Source organism: Bos grunniens, chromosome 20 (genome assembly GCF_055505025.1).
Source record: "Bos grunniens cultivar Pamir isolate PY7600 chromosome 20, Bosgru_T2T1.0, whole genome shotgun sequence".
NCBI classification, from domain to species: domain Eukaryota; kingdom Metazoa; phylum Chordata; class Mammalia; order Artiodactyla; family Bovidae; genus Bos; species Bos grunniens.
The window spans coordinates 68,887,278-68,908,042 of NC_141184.1; the positions used below are offsets into that span (position 1 = coordinate 68,887,278).

The window sequence follows — 20,765 nt, forward strand, 5'->3', positions numbered from 1 at the left end:
CTCATGAATGGGAATAAATTGGGTCCCTTGGAAAATCTGATATCGATATGATTATGGCACACAGGGCCCTTCACAACTTCGCCCCAACCTACTTCATCTTCTATCATTTCCCTCAACTTAAAGTCACAATGAAAAACTTATGAAATGCTGAGGCTTGTCATGCAATTACAGAGCTCTATATGTTCACAAGCTGTTTATTTTTTCTGAATCATCCTTCTTCTTTGTCTTCCTCTGATTCTCACTCAGAAGTCATCTCTGAATCCTCCTTCCATTTCCAGGTTGCACTCTCCTTTATGTTCTTATAGTTTCTGGTCCATTTCTCTAGCATGGTGCTTTTCACACTGTAATTGCTTGGGTGTTCATATCTCCTGCTACTGCTAAGTCGCTTCAGTCGTGTCCAACTCTGTGCGACCCCATAGACGGCAGCCCACCAGGCTCCCCCGTCCCTAGGATTCTCCAGGCAAGAACACTGGAGTGGGTTGCCATTTCTTTCTCCAATGCATGAAGGTGAAAAGTGAAAGAGAAGTCGCTCAGTCAAGTCCGACTCTAGCGACCCCATGGACTGCAGCCCGCCAGGCTCCTCCGTCCATGGGATTTTCCAGGCGAGAGCACTGGAGTGATGTGCCATCGCCTTCTCCAGTCCATATCTCCTACTACCCTCTATTTTTGTAAAATAAAATTTTACATTTTCAAGATTTTACAAATGCTATTTTTTATGACAAAGATCAAATTAATTTGATTTTGCCCCATGCTACACTGAATAATAAAAATAACAAAAATGTGATTTTTAAACATTTAAACATATTAAAAATATTTTTAAATTGATAGTTCCTATAAGGAAGTTTTCTGTTGTGTCTCTGGCATTCAAGAAAGAAAGAATCTAAGCAGGCAGGTCTATTGTGCTCTGTTGTCAAAACAGCTTCTCAAAGCATCAGATATGACCCAATAAGATGCTAAAAAAACAGTCAACATTGACACATGGCAGTGCTTTAATCCACAATTATCCTTGTAACTTGCACCATTCCTTTTATCATCCATTAGCTTTGATTCCCATTATCCCATCTAGAACTGTGTCAACGCTTTTGTCCCTAGGGATTTCTCTCCACTACTAGGATCTGACAGTCAAGCTTGAGTACTAAACAGGATCATTACCTCTTAAATCCACTTATCTGATCTACTGAATAGTAAATTGAAAAGCTCATTAAGAGCAACAATCTGATTTGTTTTCACGTGTGACAGGGTCATTTAAAATCAATGTATGATTACTGCATTTCTGTTAAAAGACCATCTCACATTTTCCAAGGTACCTTATCATGAATTCAGAGAGCATGCAGATAATATGAAAATGTCTTTAAACATTTGAAATGCAGTTATACCATACATACACATAATTTGGGGGTGAGGACTAATTTGTCCAGTGAGCAAATATCTATAAAATTGTTTATCATAAAGCACAATTCAATGAAAGTTTTCTACTGAAAAAATTCTAACACAGTATTTAGGGGTTTTCAACATTTTCTAAAACTTCTATCACTTCACCCAAAATAATTTTTATAACAGCAAGAAGAAACTATATCACAATACATACTCATTATAAGGAAAAATACAGGAGTTGGCATAGGAATGAAAGAAAAGGGAAAAAAGCTCACTTTCAGTTCATAGAGTCCTAATCTTTTCTTTCATTATCAATTAAGATAATTTGATCCTAGTGAAAACTAAGCAAATATCTAAGAAACAAAAGACTAATGAGCCCATTTGTGTTGCTATCTCTCTCTGAAGGACACGGTGAAGCCGCATAAACCGTGGTGCCTTTGGCTGCATGTTTCGCAGAGTCAGAGGCGCACACACTGTCCTCTAGTTTTGCCGTCCATCGTGCCTGCCTTCCTCTCTTCTTTAAACATGCAGGTTTTCCTATTAGACTACAAACTCCCTGAGGACAGAGATGATACTCTTTCATCTTGCATCCCTATTACTCAATAACTGTTGAATGTATAACAAAAATGCACATTTTGGCTGATTCCATTTCATTCATAATTATTTTGACAAAAGGAAAAAACAAAAAAAAAGTGTCTTTTTATACAAAGAACTTTTTTGTGTGTAAAAATAACATATTCCAAATTCCACTCACTCAGGTGACCACTTGCAAAATTTCATTATTTTAAAAGATGTAGTTTTTAAAAATCATTATCATTTTTCAATTGAGGTACACTTGATTTACAATGCTGTGTTAGTTTCAGGTATACAGCAATGTGATCCAGTTATACACACATACACACATATATATATATATTCTTTTTCAGATTCTTTTATAGATAATTACAAGATATTGAACATGGTTCCCTATGCTATATAGAAGGTCCTTGTTGTTTACTATAGAAAGAAGTAATTTCAGTGCTTACATAATACTTCAGGAAGAAGCCCTCCTTGTAGATTCACTAAGAAGAGCTCTCTCCCCTCCTCTGGATGCTCAGAGCATCCACTGTTGCAGGCCGGTTAGCGGCACTTTTCACATAACAGAACATCATCCTGCTGTACTAATAATTTTCCATGTTAATATGTATTTCCTCCATTACTTCATGCTGCCTGAGGCCAGGGAAAATGTCTGTTTCTTTTTACAGTTCCAGAAGTACTTAGTACACTGTCTTGATAAACTTAGCAACACAGAAAGGCATAGGTTTTGGTCCCAAAGATAACTGGATTTGAGTTCTGCCACTAATTAGGTGTTAAAGTCTCTGAACCTTGGTTTCCTGTTTTTCTGAGAAAACAAGAATGATAAAAAGACCTACCTCATGGGCTTTGGGGAAGATTAAATGATGGTACCTAACAGAGCCTGGCATTGAGTACTATCCAACAAATGCGGCTTCCCTCCCCAACCCCTTTCAGGGACCCCTTCTAATGTAGATGTGCTCAATCGAGTCCGACTCTGTGCAACCCCATGGACTGTAGCCCACCAGGCTCCTCTGTCCATGGAATTTTCCAGGCAAGAATACTGGAGTGGGTGGCCATTTCCTTCTCCAAACCCTTTCTAGTATTTGCTAGTACTGCCAGCTACTACCTTTCCAAGAGAAAAGCGATTACATAAAAAGTAGCAGAATGGTTAAGTGCTTACCTTGAAGACTTTCACACAGAAAAAAGGTGAAAACAAACAAAAAAACCCCATAAAATGTGTATTAACTTTGAAATCTTTGTGTATGTTCAATCAATTAACACACTCTTGTCTTCATATCTATTTATCTGGCTGCTTCAGGTCTTGGTTGCAGCACAGGGCATCTCTGCTGCGGTACACGGGCTTAGTTGCTTCACAGCATGTGTAATCTTAGTTCCCAGATCAGGGATTGAACCTGGGTCCTCTGCATTGCAAGGCAGATTATTAACCACTGGACCACCAGGGAAGTCCCAATTAACACAATCTAATCATGGTTAGAAATGGCATTTGTTAAGAGCATAAAGCTTCAAATTTTCATGATACAAAACCAAATTCTTTCTACTTCTAGATAGTCATTGTCTTAGAAGCTAGGAATATCACACATTTTAACCAGTCATCCATTTCTCTGGTTCTTGAAATACAGGAAGTCATTAGAAATGTAAGAAATTACCATTATTAAAGACATAAGAAGGTATGCTCCTAAGACACTGTCTTAATATGTTTTATTATCTCTATTCATTTTACTGTAGAGCTTCTTTTAAACTCCAGAAAAGAGCATTGGATACAAGTATAATGCTTCAGTGACCCAATACGTTCTTTAATTTCTAAACTAACCAAGTGACAAATATTGCCTGAGCATATGCAGGTACTTGAAATGATCTTAATCTGGTTTTTAAAAAAGAAGCCAGACAAGATAAGAAAACCAGACAAGGGAATACACACACAAACAGCAATAAGATTTTGAGCTATAAATTTAATAAAGAACAAAAGCATGCGCTGTGATAATTTTTTAAATTGCCTTTTTTTCCAATCCTAATCCTTGGTCTTGGGTATCTGCAGTGTTGTCTCTAACATTCTGGTTATAACTTTGAAGAAACTAATTATGTCAATCCTTAAATTTGAAGTAGATTACAGGACTGGGAAACCCAGAATATTAGTTCCTAAAGGTTGTATGGATATATAATGACAGTCACAGAAATTCAATAACAGCCCTCTATGAAATGTACTCAAAAGCACCACATGAAACAAATTAAACAGAACAATGAATCTCTCATTCTGCACAAATAAGAAAATAAGAGAAAACACTGGTTCTATAGGTTTTCATAAGAGTTGTTATAATGAATTAAGATTCTGGATAATGAATCTTCAGAAAATTACAATAAGTTAATACCCCTGGGCCTTCTATAAATGTTTAAGATGTTATAACTTCTCAAAGAGCTTTTATAAGCAGGCTCAGTGTAGAAAATTAGTAGTGCTGTGGAAATCAACAAAATATTTTGCCACCAAATGATATATTTCCTGAACCAATTCAGTATAAAAGAATTCACATCCAATAATACAAAATTGATACCATAAAATTTTAAAAACTCAACAGTTATAAATTTTAAAGTATTGTTTTAATCTACTGAAATGACTTATAAATCAAGATTTTTAACTGAATCTAATTTGGTAAAACAAAATCCGTCACTGGAGAGGATTCAATATAATAAAAACATTAACGTTCCTTAGAAAATAATTTTGGAACTGAGTATGAACTCACTTCTTATGAGTAAGAAACCAATTTCCACATTTTTTCTCAGGCTTCAAAGTGCCCTTGAGGCTAATGCAGTGCTCTCTATATGAGACCCATTAAACAGAAGGGGAAGGGAGGGAATAAAGGGAAAGGTATAAGAGGAAACTAATAGAGTATTTAATGACCTGGACCTAAGCAGTTTGGAACTAAAGATATTGAGCTCTCTTGTTAATGTCTGAAGCAGAATAAAACATAACCATCACAAGTAACTTGTGACCAAGAGAATTAATGGTACAAGAATCACTGCTGTATATTAAATACATACACTTAGTGATACTGAATAGAGCCACATTAATCTTGGCTAATTTTTCCATATCATTTAAGCAACAGCACAAAATACAGGACCAAAATTAAGTAAAGCAATCTTTTGCCAAAAGTTAATTTTAAAACCATACTTTATATTGGAAACCAAGCAGTAAAAGATTAGGAATCTGCTTGCCTCATTCAGTTTGAATACAGAATGACATCTGATAAACAAAAGCTGGTTATGGAAAAATAAAATAAATATGAATGTTAAGAATTTATTTCAGTTAGAATATCTGAACCTACCATCTGTGGTGGCCATCTTGCTAAGGGGACATGTACCTAACAAATCTCTTAAGAGGCGTTCCCAATCTGCTTGAATAAGCTATTGTATAAGAAAACTTGGAGCGATCACTTTGGCCTCACATTTCCTTCGCTCCACATCCTGTAGCACAAAGCATGAACCCAGCAGGCTGGGGTGCAGGGCTGCCTGCTGCCCTGTGATAATCCCCTCTCCCAGTAGGGGCCTCCACTGATGCATGGCTAAGAACATGCTTCCTCTTTTGCTTGCACCCCAGTGGGGTTTCCATTCCTAACTTGGGCCCAAATCCAGACAGCTAAGGAAGGGCTCCAGATGCTGCCAGAGAGCATTTTGGATTAGTTTCTAAACATTCATTTATTACAAGGAGGGGTTCAGGTACAGTGCAAAAGCCAGTTAATACTGGTAATTTTGGAGAGATTCTTTTCTTCCCACCCATGACCAGATCTAAGGTCTAACTACCACCTGTTCAGCAGAAGCTGGCTGTTTGCCTCATTTTCCTTCAGGGAGCCACTGACTAAGGATCTCCACCAGCATGAACCTAATGTCTCCCGACAGGCCTTCACTAGCCAAGAGGGAGCTGGGTCGAGAGCACCAGCTATTGGTCACAGGACACACAGTCCACAGAAAGGCTCCTGTGGTGCAACCAGCTGAAAGCCAACTAGAGAAGATGGGGAGTGTACATTTGTCCTGACACAGCTTTGCTCCTGCTGGCTGCCAACTCACTCCATATCTGGGGCCAAGCTTCTGTTAAACTAGTCTTCTGTGGCTAAAGCCATGGTAAAGTCTAGGGTAAATATATTATCTTTCCAAGTTCATACAATAAGAGGCTAACTATGCCTATGGCACAAGGCTATGAGAAGAAAGCTTGATTAATTTTGGTAGAAGGTTCTGAGATCATAGTTTAAAGGGAGCATTTCAGGTATTTGATTTATAATTCTTGGCAATAGCAAATTTATAAGATGACATGATTACATTTTGGAGCAAAGAACTGATGCTAGATAAAGTCTGTTAGAGGGTGGGGAATTGGGAAGTAAATGATTTTGTTTAGTCCTTTATACCTTTCAAAGGTGGTGTTCAGAAACATATTCTGGCACGGCAGATACATATGCTCTAATTACCATTCAATTAAGAGATACTATTCAGTGTAAACTAGTACAACTTTCTCCTTTCAGGTATGAATAGAAAGTGTGTCTTAGTTGCTTAGTCGTGTCCGATTCTTTGTGACCCCATGGACTGTAGCTGACCAGGCTCCTCTGTCCATGGATAACTGGTTAGAATTGGCCACTTGAGAAGTGTTATAATCAAGAAACCTAGGCTGCTTTCACACTATACAATCACCCCAAACAGAGGTGTCACAGTTAATACTGCTTATTACCTGACTATTGAACATTTGGTTATAAAACATGCACACTGTAGGATTACACAGTGCAAAAAAAAAAAAAAGGAATCAAGAAAATGTTCCCTTACACTTGTCACTGTGAAGGTGCCTATTTTAACAGTAAGAATCTAGGGCTGTGGTGAGATAAGCATAAAGACTGGTGATCCACCACAATAACCAGCAACTCAACTCACCTTAACTACTTTCCAAGCCTTCTCTGGAACTCTGGACACATCACTCCTCAGGCGTACAACCTAAAAAGCACAGAGTTTAGGGACCTGCCACCTGATTTCAGGGATAAGGGAAGAGCAGAAGGCCTTCCCAACTTTAGATACAAGGAGAATGTGGCTCAGGATCTTTGTGGCTGTCACTTAAAATATTCATGGGACTTTGATTTTATTCTGGAGGCTATGAGCAGAGGCATAGAGCTGTTCAAAGCCTGGATGTGGTTATATGGATTACAATGGATTTGCTTCTATGAAATAATTCAAGAAACCAATTATTAAAGCATAGCCCTAAAGAAGAACAAATTATAAATAATAACTGACAGAACTATTTTTAAGGATCTCTTAGTACTGTTGTTTCCCACAAGGCACTCTCATTATGCAAGTGTGGCAATGGGGCTAATGATGTAAGTAGGCCAAGTCACCTTCTGATGGGTAAAAGTACATGTTTAATAAATGAAACTCATTTCAGTAGTCATTTAAATCATACTGAGTTTTCTACCACTAATCCAACTCTTGCACACACACACACTGCTTCCATATTGCCTCTCTGAAACATGTCCCATTTCCTACATTCAGAACAACTTCTGTACTTTCCTCCCACTCAGCTCTCTATCCCTCAGGAAGGACAACTGACACAAAGAGTAAAGGAGTAACAGCTCAAAGAATAAAAAAGGCTACCAATGACTGTACTTTTTATTATTCTTCAAATCAGCCATTTTCATCTTTTTATTACATTCTCAAACTTTACTCAGAAACATTGATCCTATTGTCATTTGTATCTTTTACTTTCTGTCTCTCTCACTAGCCTAGTTAGTGAAAACTTTAGCTTACCCTAAATGCAATGGATCAGAGTTCACCTTCTGATGGACTTCTGATGTCTTCAAACACTAATATCGGGGTTTCCCTGAAGAGGCAGTATCTGCAGCAACAGGCTAACTACTGCTTTCATCCTAGCCTTCCTACTGAATACTTTTATGTTGAAAATTAGCTACAGTGTATGCAGAAGTCTAACTGGTGAACCAAGAACCAACCAACCAAGCAGCTGCCCAGGAAGAATATTATTCTCTCAGTAAGAAGACAGAAATGAACATGCTAACCCAGTACATATTTTAGGTAACTTCAACCAGGAGGAAACACAGAATGCATATGTAGTGCAATGCATGTGGGATTCTGCATGAGACTGCTCCTTGCGAGTCTAGCACAGTGCCTGGCAGGTAAAAGGCATTCAATAAATATTTTGATTTAATGAATCAAGTCTATGATTCTAGTAAAATTAGTTAGTCTCTAAGAGTCTGTTTCTTTATCTATAAACGGAAAGAATATCACAATGAAAATATCACAAATTAGAAAGCAGTCCAATAAAGTGGTTAAAGAGCGATTCTGAAGGCCAAGACTAGTTGGAGTCTACCAATTACTGAATGATTTTGAACAAGTTGCTTACCCTCTACACCTCAGTTTTCTCAAATATAAAAAAAGGATGATACAGTAGGACCTAATTTACAGAATTTTTGAGAGAGTTTAAGTACTTAACTTATGTAAAGCACTTACAACAGTGTGGGCACATGGTAAAATTTCCATAAAGAAGTGGCCATTATTACTATTGTCACCAAATGCTATATCATATACAGCACTGGCAGTGCATTGGCAGGAGCACTTAGAAAATTTTTAGCACACAGTACACACCAAATAAACATTAGCTACTAGCCATCAGACTAGGTGGTCAGTAAACGGCCTCTACTATTAAATAAGATACAGTCAGACATTAGTCTAACATTAAGGTTATGAGCCATACACCAAGATGACAGTCCCTTTTATTTGTGCTTTATCTAGACTAGCTGCTGGAAAATAGATATTTGTTCTAAACTAGTACATGAGCAGCTTTAGTAGTGTATAAAGAAGAGGGATTACAGGGAAGAGAGTCCCAGTGAAAGACAGCCTAACTCCTACTCTTGTGTCTTCTCCCTATAACGTCTACTTTACAGAGAAGGAAAAGGAAATGTGACGAGAAAGGAGACAGGAGGAAAACAGAATGCTCTGTGGCAGCAGGTGATGTTCTGTCCCAAGGGTTCATCTGTGCAACTTAGGCTCCTAATTTCAAAGCCCATATCTTCCTTTTTTGAATCATTACAAGTTCCTGTTTGCTGTCTCCAGGGTAAGTTCCCATCTAAAGGGCTAAGTGATGATTTACATCCCTGTGCCCAATAAATTATCAAAGTCTTCCCAATTCAGGTAAACAAATTCATCCAATTCTCTGAGTTTTCTTTGTTAAATTAAATGTACACAGACAAGGGGTTCCAGAACATCATCATTAGTTTTAAATTAGCAAAAAAGTTTTTGTGTGATAGGCCCAGTAAGAACAGAAAGGGTCTGCCATTCATATATGAATATAATATTGACCTCTCACACTAGACCATGGATTGAATTGCTGATGGACGGCTAGCCAGAACTAGAGGTACAATCTGTGGTTGTCGAGATGAGATTTTTCCTTGGGAAGTAAAACAGCAAATATGGGGATGAAATTTCTGATAATGGTCTCATCAATCATTACACTTAAATCTGATCATGCCTAGTACATGCATGCTAAGTCACTTCAGTCATGTCCGACTCTTTGCGACCCTATGGACTGTAGCCCACCAGGCTCCTCTGTCCATGGGATTCTCCAGACAAGAATACTGGAGTGGGTTGCCATGCCCTCCTCCAGGGGATCTTCCCAATCCAGGGATGGAACCTGCATCTCTTACATCTCCCGCACTGGCAGGCGAGCTCTTTACCACTAGCGCCTCCTCACGCCTAAAGGCAATGGGATGCACTGGAGAGCAAACTTGAGTCTAGAGTATAATGATTTGCTTGAAAACTCAGGATCTGACACAGAACAAGTTTTTAACCTTTCTGAAACCTTTTTTAAATTCTGTAAAATGAAGATAATCCTACCTATTAAAGGGAATTTTGCTGAGAAGACTAAAGGAGAAAATGTAACAAATAATGCCACATAGTGGAGTTAAGCAGAAAGCAGAAAACCCAATAAAGGTTAGATTAAGGTTGGAGATAAACAAAGAAAACTCAGATAAACTCAAATGCTATTTCCTAGGTATTTCTCAGTCTACTTTACCTGAAAATACAGGTATTATCAGGGTAATGTTTTAATACCCAGTGTCATGATCTTTAGGAACCTCAGCAATGTAAAGGTTGGAGGGTATTGTGTAAGGATGCAGCTGTATCTGCTGGAGACCGTGGTATTAGAGTGTCTTGTCTGTGTCTCAGAAATGCAAATAACCAGGAAAAAAATAGATGGCTGGGAATTGGGACCGTCAGGCATGAAAACATTTCTAACGAATCATGGAAGTGGGCTAAGTGGTAGCTTGGAAGGAAGTGGTCGTGTGGGGACAGGAGAGGACAACAAGTGGCTGAAGGCTTAAAAAAAAGGATTCAAACAAAAACTGAGAACTGTAATTTCTCAGTAAAGACACCAGGGCACTAAGGTATTTTTGTACATTTCAGCACTGTCTATCCTTTTGCAATTCTTATCAAAAGGTGTGGGAGATTGTCCATAGAAATGTATTTCCAATTTTGTAAAGGGAGTCAGTTAAAAAAATGTAATTCACATTGGAGAAAGTTGTTCAAAACCAACTTTGCTTAAACAAATCTATTCAGCAAAGCAAGGGATACTGGCACTTGGGAGATACAGAGGCCTAAGGGAAAACAAAATCCCAATAAGTAGCCAAATGTGCTTCTGTTATTTCAAGATTCCTTCAACAGAAACATTATGGGAAGATAAAAATTAGGAAAACACTGAACTGAACTAATTCAAAATGTTAAAAAAAATATTTTCCATTTACGTTTTATAACCAAGTGCTTTTCCCACATTTGTCCCAAGGCAGCAGATGAAGCGCTATATTCACCATTTCTAATACTAGCAATTGGAACATGCTCTTTGGCAAGGCAGAAATAAGATAATTGTTCAACATAGGCTGGCTTTTCAGAAATACTGGAAGCATTGCCTGTAATTATAGACATCTGTCACTGCTAGCCACTCAGTACTAACCCTGACATCAATATACAACCATAGCACTAAACTGCCTGCAGGCATAGCAATGCAGACCAGATACGCTAGGCAGGCAATCATCTGCTTCATCCAAACGATCTGTCAAAGGTTCCCGACCACAAATAGCTCTTACATTTTGTATCCTTAGGATAATATGTTGATTTATTTTAGATTCTCTAATATTTACAGCCTAGGCCATCTACTAAAATAAAGAAACAAAACTTATGGCTAATGGAGGCAGTTACTGTTCACAGTCATCATAAAAGGTCATAGCTCAACCCTCAAATGTTAAAAATTGATGGCAGCTTTAACCACGTGCTATCATACAGATGTTTCCTTTTGTAGAGGCAATTATTTTCAATAGCAATTCAAAATGGTAACTACAATCTTTCATCAGCAAGTATGTTGCCACATTGATCTAATAGAAATGCTCATATTTTAAAACCTTTTTTGAGAAGTAAAGTAAGTTTTAGTGATGAGTACTGAAGAATCCAGACTGTCAGTTTGGGTTTAGCTGTACACATAATATCATCGTATCTGAAAACACTTGTTTCTACATACACAAATGATGTAATGTCTAAAAACTAGGAAATGATATTGAAGGATAAAATACTTGGTTAATGAATGAGTCAACTGACATATAATTTTGCTGAGAGTAAAGCTTATTGAAACATACATGCACACCTACATTCATATTTTTAAAAGCCCAAAGACACACTGTAGCTTTAAAAGTCACTCTCTTTTTTTAAGCAGCCAGAGACACAAGCTGAAAATTATTAGACATTTAGACTAATTAGGAATAAACACTCACAATTATCATAATGTATTACTAAAAACTCAGATATTTCTTGGTTTGATCACAACAGCCTATGCTGAAGAAAAACTATTAATTACTGACAGACAGTGAGCTTACAAGTGAGCTGCATCTTAAAAACCTCTTTTAAAATACAATTGCTAAATGCCTTACAGTGCTGTAATGTGAGACAGGTTCAAATCTTATTACTTCACTGAAATTAAAACCTAAGTTTTAATACTGTTCAAGTCGAACAATGATTCCACACTTTATTGCTTTTGAAATCCCTTGATGATCATAGGAAAAAATGCCCCCGAGAAAAAAAGACTGTTTTCGATAAACAGAAAATACAGTTTGCACTCTTAGCCTCTTTGTCATCACAAAAAAAGGATTTAATGCCAATTCTTTAAAAAAAGACTTTTTTTTCCCACAAAATGTGCACCTTGTGTGCCATTTGTAAAATCAGTTCACTTTCTTTTATTTATTACTGCAGCGCGGCAAGGCAATAAAGAAGCTACCGATAGCTAATAAATTACGTGCCTTTTAAAACAATTCTCTTGCTACAAAAACATGTAACTACAAAGGTGTACATTTACATGGTACATCACATGGAACGTCTATATTTGTGTCCTATTAACCATTTTGGCAAATCGTGGACTTTTACCAAATAGCTGATAGGAAAAAACAGTGACTCACAAATGTTGACTTGATATAAAATAAAAGCCTACCCAGTAAACTACTCTTTTGCTATTTATACTTTCTAAAAATTCTCCAAAATTTATTTTAAAATGTTTAGATACACTATTTTATGCATCAAAAAGGTATTCAAAGATGTTCTAATTAAAGTTAACTTAAATCTTACTGAATATGAATAGAGAGACCTATTTAAAGTACCCTCCCCTCCCCTCCAATCTATGTACCCAGTGATCATGCAGTTTTAAAAATCATAGCTCCTATGAGTTACTTAGGACAAGTTATAAAAAGCAAGATCAAGATCACTGGATATAAGGCAAAAATGCCCCCAATCTCTTTGTTCCTTAATATATTTTCTTAAAAAAAGATACAGAAACTTGGTTATTTAAGAAATATTCACATCAAATATGTCTTGCTAAGTAATAATTTTTAAGAGAATATTATCTTCGTATACCTACAAGAACTGCATAAAAACCCTACTTTATGAAAGTAAAGCTGTTTTCTGGTTGGTATAAATGAATTTTGAACTATCTGTACTCTAATTCCAGGATTAAATTGTTAAATTAATCAGGGTATTAGCTTAATGCTTTCACCCTCTAAATCTCATGATGAGCATGTATTTATGAGATAGTGTATTGTCTTTTATTATTAATTTCCTCCATTTCCTGTAATAGCTATCATAGCTGTGGCTTTTTTTTCTGGTTTGTTTCATACCTACAAAATTTCAACTTTGTTCAATTATGTATGATGAACACTGTTTCAATTTTCAAAGCACAAACAACTTTGATCCATTTCATATATACTTCAAGATGATGCTCTACTATACAAATGAAGTAAAATTCTATATTTTCTAGCACTCATTTCTCCATTCAAATCTACTTTTTCTCCCTTTCTTTTGAAATTTGATAATGATGATTAACAATTAGGAATCCATGGAAGATACCTTTTCTGAAAGGTTCAATGAGATAATTTTATCTCAGTTCATAGGCATTTTAGAGGGGAATCATTATCACCATAAATAACAGTATTCTCTAAACCATATTATCTTTACAGGGAGAGAACCTAGGTATAACATAGGTATGGACAGAAATGGTATGGACCTAACAGAAGCAGAAGATATTAAGAAGAGGTGGCAAGAATCCACAGAAGAACTATATAAAATAGATCTTCACTACCCAAATAATCATGATGGTGCGATCACTCACTTAGAGCCAGACATACTGGAATGTGAAGTCAAGTGGGGCTTAGGAAGCAAAACTACGAATAAAGCTAGTGGAGGTGATGGAATTCCAGTTGAGCTATCTCAAATCCTAAAAGATGATGCTGTGAACGTGCTGCACTCAATATGCCAGCAAATTTGGAAAACTCAGCAGTGGCCACAGGACTGGAAAAGGTGAGTTTTCATTCCAATCCCAAAGAAAGGCAATGCCAAACAATAAACTACTGCACAACTGCATTCATCTCACACTCTAGTAATGCTCAAAATTCTCCAAGCCAGGCTTCAACAATACATGAACCATGAACTTCCAGATGTTCAAGCTGGATTTAGAAAAGGCAGAAGAACCAGAGATCAAATTGCCAACATCTGTTGGAACATCCAAAAAGCAAGAGAGTTCTAGAAAAACACCTACTTCTGTTTTACTAACTACGCCAAAGCCTTTGACTGTGTGGATCACAACGAACTATGGAAAATTCTTAAAGAGATGGGAATACCAGACCGTTTTACCTGCCTCCTGAGAAATCTGTATGCAGGTCAAGAAGCAACAGTTAGAACTGGACTTGGAACAATAGACTGGTTCCAAATCGGACAAAGGCTGTATATTGTCACCCTGCTTATTTAACTTCTATGCAGAGTACATCGTGAAAAATGCTGGGCTGGAAGAAGCACAAGCTGGAATCAAGATTGCCAGGAGAAATATCAATAACCTCAGATATGCAGATGACACCACACTTATGGCAGAAAGTGAAGAACTAAAGAGCCTCTTGATCAAAGTGAAAGAGGAAAGTGAAAAAGTTGGCTTAAAGCTCAACATTCAGAAAACTAAGATCATGGCATCTGGTCCCATTACTTCATGGCAAATAAATGGGGAAACAGTGGAAACAGTGGCAGACTTCATTTTTTGGGGCTCCAAAATCACTGCAGATGGTGACTTCAGCCATGAAATAAAAAGATGCTTGCTTCTTGGAAGAAAAGTTATGACCAACCTAGACAGCATATTAAAAAGCAGAGATATTACTTTGCCAACAAAGGTCTGTCTAGTCAAAGCTATGGTTTTTCCACTAGCCATATGTGGATGTGAGAGTTGGACTATAAAGAAAGCTGAGCACTGAAGAACTGATGCTTTTGAACTGTGGTGTTGGAGAAGACTCTTGAGAGTCCCTTGGACAGCAAGGAGATCCAACCAGTCCATCCTATACGAAATCAGTCCTGAATATTCATTGGAAGGACTGATGCTGAAGCTGAAACTCCAATATTTTGGCTACCTGATGCGAAGAACTGATCGTTGGAAAAGACCCTGACGTTGGGAAAGATTGAAGGCGGGAGGAGAAGGGGCCGACAGATGATGAGATGGTTGGAAGGCATCACCAACTCAATGGACATGAGTCTGATTAAACTCCGGGAGGTGGTGATGGACAGGGAGGCCTGGCGTGTTGCTGTCCACGGAGTCGCAAAGAGTTGGACGTGACTGAGTGACTGAACTGAACTGAACTGAACCTAGGTATATTTCCTAATTTACCTTTTGCTTCTTTTTAGTAGTAGTATTCACATTTACTGAAATCATGAGCTTTCTCCACACTGTAGCTGACTTAAAATGATAAAATCCTTAATTAGCAACCAAGAAAAATAGCTGACAAAATTGAACTTTATTTCTCTATGGCCCTATTCTCTCCCTCCTATATCTCACTGACAATATTTTATTTTTAATCTTTAGTTACTTGAATTGCTTCCGTTAGATCACTAAAATTGTGCATTCAAAGAAGGTAGCACAGGTGTATCATGAATTCCATTTCTTTTAGATGGAGTTTAGAAGACTGCTCAAGATTACACAGTCAAATGGTTTACCAATCACAGTTTTCACTATTTGACAACACTGCTTCCTAGCCACTAGGAAAAAAAATATGTATTAACAGACATTTATTATAGAATATCCAAATTAAGCTTTCTCTCAGGTGCTATTTTATTCAATGCATGGAAAATAACCTTGCCTTATATCTGGCACCTATCTGACAAGAGTAGGAGTGGTCAGTGTTTAATGGCGCCAACTGAGAGGGGTAGAGGAATTCATTTGTTTTACTAGCTACCATCTTATAAAGGATGGAACATTCATAGTGTCACCAATTTGTTAAACAAACTGCAGTGTACTGATACTTAGATTTCTTGGTTTTGTTATGCAGTCTTGAACAGGAAAGTGGAAAATACAAAGTTGGACACTTCTGGCCTCTTTTTGTACCAGGATTTTGAAGCTGAAACTCCAATACTTTGGCCACCTGATGTGAAGAGCTGGCTCATTTGAAAAGACCCTGAGGCTGGGAAAGATTTGAGGGCAGGAAGAGAAGGGGATGATAGAGGATGAGATGGTTTAATGGCATCACCGCCTCAATGGACATGAGTTTGGGTGGACTCCGGGAGTTGGTGATAGACAGGGAGGCCTGGCGTGCTGCGGTTCATGGGGTCACAAAGAGTTAGATACGACTGAGCGACTGAACTGAATTGAACTGATGCAACTCCTAGTTCTAGTTTACTGACCTGCTTATGTAATACACAGTACTGAATGACACTGAAGTAAATCCCAAGTACCCCAAGCCCCACCCTCAAGAATCCTTCCTGGACTTGCCCAAGATTACACCAGGTGTCTTCCTATATGTTCCCACTGTTGTTCTGCATACCAAACATGGCTTTATCATATCAAATGACGATGCATATCTGCCTTCTCTGTGCTATCTACCTGACTATGATGGCAGGACTATCTTTCTTTTAGTCAATATTATGTCCCATTGTTTAGCACACAGTAGGCAGCTACATGTGTTTCTAATGTATACATGTTTTTTCCCAATACCACCAAGCAATTCTCAGCTCAGATCAGTTCAGTTGCTCAGTGTGTCCAACTCTTGATGACCCCGTGGACTGCAGCATGACAGGACTTCCCTGTCCATCACCAACTCCCGGAGTTTACTCAAACTCATGTCCATCAAGTTGATGATGCCAGCCAACCATCTTATCCTCTGTCGGCCCCTTTTCCTCCTGCCTTCCATCTTTCCCAGCATCAGGGTCTTTTTCAAGTTCTTCGCATCAAGTGGACAAAGTACTGGAGCTTCAGCTTCAGCATCAGTCCTTCCAATGACTATTCAGGACTGATCTCATTTAGGATGGACTGGTTGGATCTCCTTGTAGTCCAAGGGACTTTCAAGAGTCTTCTCCAACAGTTCAAAAGCATCAACTCTTCGGGGCTCAGCTTTCTTTATGGTCCAGCTCTCACATCCATACATGACTACTGGAAAAACTATAGCTTTGACTATATGGCCCTTTGTCGGCAAAGTAATGGCTCTGTTATCTTCTCAGGGGACACTAATTGGATGTCTCACATCCAATTAAGGGCCTAGTCACTAAAGCCTGCCCCTAATTTCAAACACCAATTGAAAGACCCCCTCAAAAAGCAAGTCAATTCAGGCTGTCACCTGTGCTTCTGACCAACCAGCTATAGATGGAAGGTTCCAGTGGCCTTTCTCTTTGGGTTTAATTTGCTAGAGTGGCTCACAGAACTCAGAGAAACATTTTACTTTCTAGATTACTGGTATAGTTTAAAGGAAGTAACTCAGGAAAATCCAGGTGGAAAGTGATGCTTAGAGCAAGGTATGTGGGTAGGGGTGCATATCCTTTTCTAATTCAGTCTTTAAAAAGTGACCATTAGCTAGTTACAATGCACTCTCTCTTTAGAAAACCCTGCTCTAATGAACAATTCTACCTGAAAAATATGACTAGAATCAGAATAGAATTTCTCTGTTTTTTTCACCATGAAATCGGATCATCTCACTCTACCTAGCCCGTATTCAATCAATAGTGACAGATAGACGACACATATAGCTAGGATAGTGATTCTGTCCTAAAGAATCTCTAATTGTGTTAAGAAAATAAGTGGACAGAGCAGAACAACACTTAGGATCAAGACTAGGAGTTAAGGTTAGCCATTTAGCGAATTTAGACAGATTTAAAGGTCAAATCTTGTGCAAGTCACTTCCTACCACTGTGTTCTTAGCCAAGTTACTTTATGGCAGAACAGGTTAAGAACACTTTTATCATAAGAGTATTTTGAGGCCTATAAGATATAATGTATTGTAAATGCATATTATCACAGTGCATGGCATAAAATAAACAATGAATGAGTGTTAGAATTGCCATTATCCTTATTATTTAACTAGGTTTTAATGAATATGATCCAGGTATTAAGAACTGTAAGAGTGCAAACTGGAATAGAATACTGAAGGATGGAGATTGCTGCAGGGGTAGGGGAGGAGGGGGAACCAGCAAAGGAAAAAGAGAACAATGTAACCTAAGATAAAGATGGAGAGAGATCTCTTGATAGAGGCGGTCTGTAGAGACTAAAGTTGGCTAGTAGGTGGAGCTAGAGCCTGGGGGACCTGAGGAGCTGAGGACTGTGGCTGGATGAAGGCAACAGAGAGGTCTCTGAATGGGCAGGGCCCTATGAAGAAAGGGGTATTGAAGATCCGCCTGACTGCAGTCTGTGTGATGGACCGCAGCCAGGGAAGTAAAGCTTTTACTCTTCTTTAACTTTTCCGTTGTGTTGTTGTGTTCCCTCTTCTTGATATTTTTACCTTCATGGGCACAGTATTCTTGGGTTTCTCAGTTTTTCAATTCTTTATTTTCAGTCAGAAATTTTTATTTCCAACATCTTTGAGCTGAGAATATCCTTCATCCTTATACACCTAGTTCCTTGGGGGAGGTCCATATGCTCATAAGATTTCAATTAAACATGTATCCCTCAAAACTAAATCCATAGTTCCAAAAGTATAGCTATATTACTAAAAAATGTAGCCAGGGTTGGGAATTGAAAAGAAATGCCAAGACGGCAAAATTGTGACAGTTTAGGCTCCATTTCCTTGAACAAGATGAAAGTCTGAGGTAGGCCAGAAAGGAGATTACTGCCTTTGTTAATTATATAAGAACACATGTCAGCTGAAAGCTCATTTTGTTCCCTACTGATTATGACTCCAATGACCTACCCTCCAATCTTGACCATTAACCTCAAATGGTTAGAGATGTAGCTCAGATATTTCTATCTTTCCTTAAGTACTTGAGAATCTTTCATTTATGGACTTATCAATTTATTTGTATTCTCATTTTGTGGCACTTCTTAGAAAAATAAGACCCATAAGTTTCATTATCCACCAAAGAAAGCAGAATTTGTTCTTATTTTCCCTGAACTTAATGTAAGGCTAAAGGTACTCCTGAATTTAAATATTCAAGACATTTTCAAGCTCTACCAATATCCTGATTTAAAAACCCCAAAATATGATCTTTTCTCTTAAGTGTTTAACTTTCTTGGATGAAGAGGCCAAATATCCATACTGATGATTTCTACTGTGTAGATCTGAGCTGTGGTCTAAAAAAATTGAAACATAAACAGAGATTATATCTATTAACTGTGCTTTTAAATCATTTGAACTATTGCATCTTTGGGGTCTGTTATACACAGACCACATTTTTGGGTAGTGACAAAGGTCGAAAAACATGTAAAGACATAGCCATTCAGTTCTGACCGCCTTCTTGAAAGGCTACTAGACGACGTAGTGTTGACAGGCAGAAAGCTCAAGGAAAAAACAAATGAGCTATTGTAAACACACCAGTCAGAATGGCTGCGATCCAAAAGTCTACAAATAATAAATGCTGGAGAGGGTGTGGAGAAAAGGGAACTCTCTTACACTGTTGGTGGGAATGCAAACTAGTACAGCCACTATGGAGAACAGTGTGGAGATTCCTTAAAAAACTGGAAATAGAACTGCCTTATGATCCAGCAACCCCACTGCTGGGCATACACACTGAGGAAACCAGAAGGGAAAGAGACACGTGTACCCCAATGTTCATCGCAGCACTGTTTATAATAGCCAAGACATGGAAGCAACCTAGATGTCCATCAGCAGATGAATGGATAAGAAAGCTGTGGTACATATACACAATGGAGTATTACTCAGCCATTAAAAAGAATACATTTGAATCAGTTCTAATGAGGTGGATGAAACTGGAGCCTATTATACAGAGTGAAGTAAGCCAGAAGGAAAAACATAAATACAGTATACTAACGCACATATATGGAATTTAGAAAGATGGTAACAATAACCCGGTGTACGAGACAGCAAAAGAGACACTGATGTATAGAACAGTCTTATGGACTCTGTGGGAGAGGGAGAGGGTGGGAAGATTTGGGAGAATGGCAATGAAACATGTAAAATATCATGTAGGAAACGAGTTGCCAGTCCAGGTTCGATGCATGATGCTGGATGCTTGGGGCTGGTGCACTGGGACGGCCCAGAGGGATGGTATGGGGAGGGAGGAGGGAGGAGGGTTCGGGATGGGGAACACATGTATACCTGTGGCGGATTCATTTTGATATTTGGCAAAACTAATACAATTATGTAAAGTTTAAAAATAAAATAAAATTGGAAGAATAGAAAAAAAAAAAAAAAAGAAACAGGCTATGCTTGTTCCTTTTCTTTCTAAGTAAAAATATTTTTCATTTCAATCCCAAAGAAAGGCAACGCCAAAGAATGCTCAAACTACTGCACAATTGCACTCATCTCACACGCTAGTCAAGTAATGCTCAAAATTCACCAAGCCAGGCCTCAGCAACACGTGAACCGTGAACTTCCAGATGTTCAAGCTGGTTTTAGAAAAGGCAGAGGAACCAGAGATCAAATTGCCAACATCGACAAGATCATCGAAAAAGCAAGAGAGTTCCAGAAAAACATCTATTTCTGCTTTGTTGACTATGCCAAAGCCTTTGACTGTGTGGATATCAACAAACTGTGGAAAATTCTTCAAGAGATGGGAATACCAGACCACCTGACCTGCCTCTTGAGAAATCTGTATGCAGGTCAAGAAGCAACAGTTAGAACTGGACATGGAACAACAGACTGGTTCCAAATAGGAAAAGGAGTACGTCAAGGCTGTATATTGTCACCTTGCTTATTTAACTTATATGCAGAGTACATCATGAGAAACGCTGGGCTGGAAGAAGCACAAGCTGGAATCAAGATTGTCGGGAGAAATATCAATAACCTCCGATATGCAGATGGCACCACCCTTATGGCAGAAGAGGAACTAAAGAGCCTCTT

General features: G+C 38.1%; 1 protein-coding gene across 19 annotated transcripts in view; it reads right to left on the bottom strand.

Annotated features, from left to right (window-relative positions):
• RANBP17 (RAN binding protein 17) overlaps window positions 1-20,765 on the bottom strand; it is a 368,523-nt gene that overhangs the window by 112,293 nt on the left and 235,465 nt on the right. For 3 of the 19 annotated variants that reach the window (XR_015148582.1, XM_086361106.1, XM_086361111.1), the window contains one exon: window positions 6,856-6,915. The exons of the other annotated variants lie outside the window; for them this stretch is intronic. Coding sequence is in view for 2 of the 3 variants with exons in the window: in XM_086361106.1 (XP_086217232.1) it covers window positions 6,856-6,915 (60 nt within the window). In the remaining variant the exon portion in view is untranslated. The remainder of the gene's footprint in view (window positions 1-6,855; window positions 6,916-20,765) is intronic. 19 annotated transcript variants of the gene reach the window in all.